The sequence below is a fragment of the Anarrhichthys ocellatus genome, unplaced genomic scaffold, assembly GCF_004355925.1.
Source record: "Anarrhichthys ocellatus isolate YVR2014 unplaced genomic scaffold, GSC_Weel_1.0 scaffold186, whole genome shotgun sequence".
Taxonomy (NCBI): Eukaryota; Metazoa; Chordata; class Actinopteri; order Perciformes; family Anarhichadidae; genus Anarrhichthys; species Anarrhichthys ocellatus.
In genome coordinates, this window is record NW_022280216.1 from 10813 (window position 1) to 11891 (window position 1079).

Sequence of the window (1079 nt, forward strand, 5' to 3'; positions counted from 1 at the left end):
ATATATATATATATATATATATATATATATATATATATATATATATAATATATAATATACAAAATATTATATCATAAAAATATTAAGAGGAAATAAGAAAATGAAAGCAAACATCTGCGAAAGTCAAGAAACATAAACATAGAATAGAATAATTACAATAAAATATATTTGAAAGAATACTATAAAACTATATCCGTGGTTTCACCTTAATATTATTACTGTAATTATGTCAAATTGTGTTTTTTAATTTGCTGTTAGATTTCTAATCATTATTAAATGTGTTGATATCCTTGAGACGTTGAATTGTTTGAGAGGCGTTAGTTTTAGTGTACTGTATCAGACGTTAGGTGAAGACAACCGGCTCAGTTGAAGTTTAATTCATTGAGAAGCTGACTAACTCCGCCTCTCTGAGAGATGTCCGTATCTACATCGAGCAACCCCTAGACAGCATTGGTATACCACCGTGCGAAGCCTTACAGGTTGTTTTTCATCTCAAGATACGAATAACTTCAGCTTTTATTCACAAGAGCTGAACTCCAACAATATCTCGCCTCATTTTAGTAACTCTAAACCTGGAATATTTAATTGTTAGAGTCTGTAATGAGGTTTTATCACAACCTGGAAGGCAAACTCCAGGGTAATAAAACACGCTATTTGCGGTGGTAGTTGGTCTTTCACGCGCAGGCGCAGTAAGACGCGGTTACCCGCAGAGGTAGCAGCGGACGGCGGCTAGCCATGCTAACGAGCGACGGCTAGTTAGTTAGCTCAGCTAGCTAGCTGCCGATGGGATGTGTCCGTCCGATGGAGCTGAGGTGTCGCGCGGCATTCCAAAGATGAAGAGCCGGGTGTTTTTGTGCCTCTGTCTGCAGGAGGAGGAACATGGAAGCCGAAGAAGAAGAGTGGAACAACAAAGACCCGGATGTACACGAGCCGCTGGATAAAAAGGTGCTCTGCAGGCAGAATGGACGGATCGGTGAGACTTGTTTATTTAGGCCTCAAAACTGTTATTTATATTAAAAATATTTATATATATGATAAGCAATATTTTCTATGTCAGAATATATATATATATATATATA

General features: G+C 37.1%; 1 protein-coding gene across 1 annotated transcript in view; it reads left to right on the forward strand.

Moving 5' to 3' along the window:
• Window positions 1-710: 710 nt before the first annotated feature.
• The window catches only part of LOC116400627 (uncharacterized), a 12643-nt gene continuing 12274 nt past the window's right edge, over window positions 711-1079 (forward strand). Inside the window, exon 1 of the mRNA XM_031878553.1 lies at window positions 711-973. Within this exon, the coding sequence (XP_031734413.1) occupies window positions 880-973 (94 nt within the window). The 5' untranslated portion in view covers window positions 711-879. The remainder of the gene's footprint in view (window positions 974-1079) is intronic.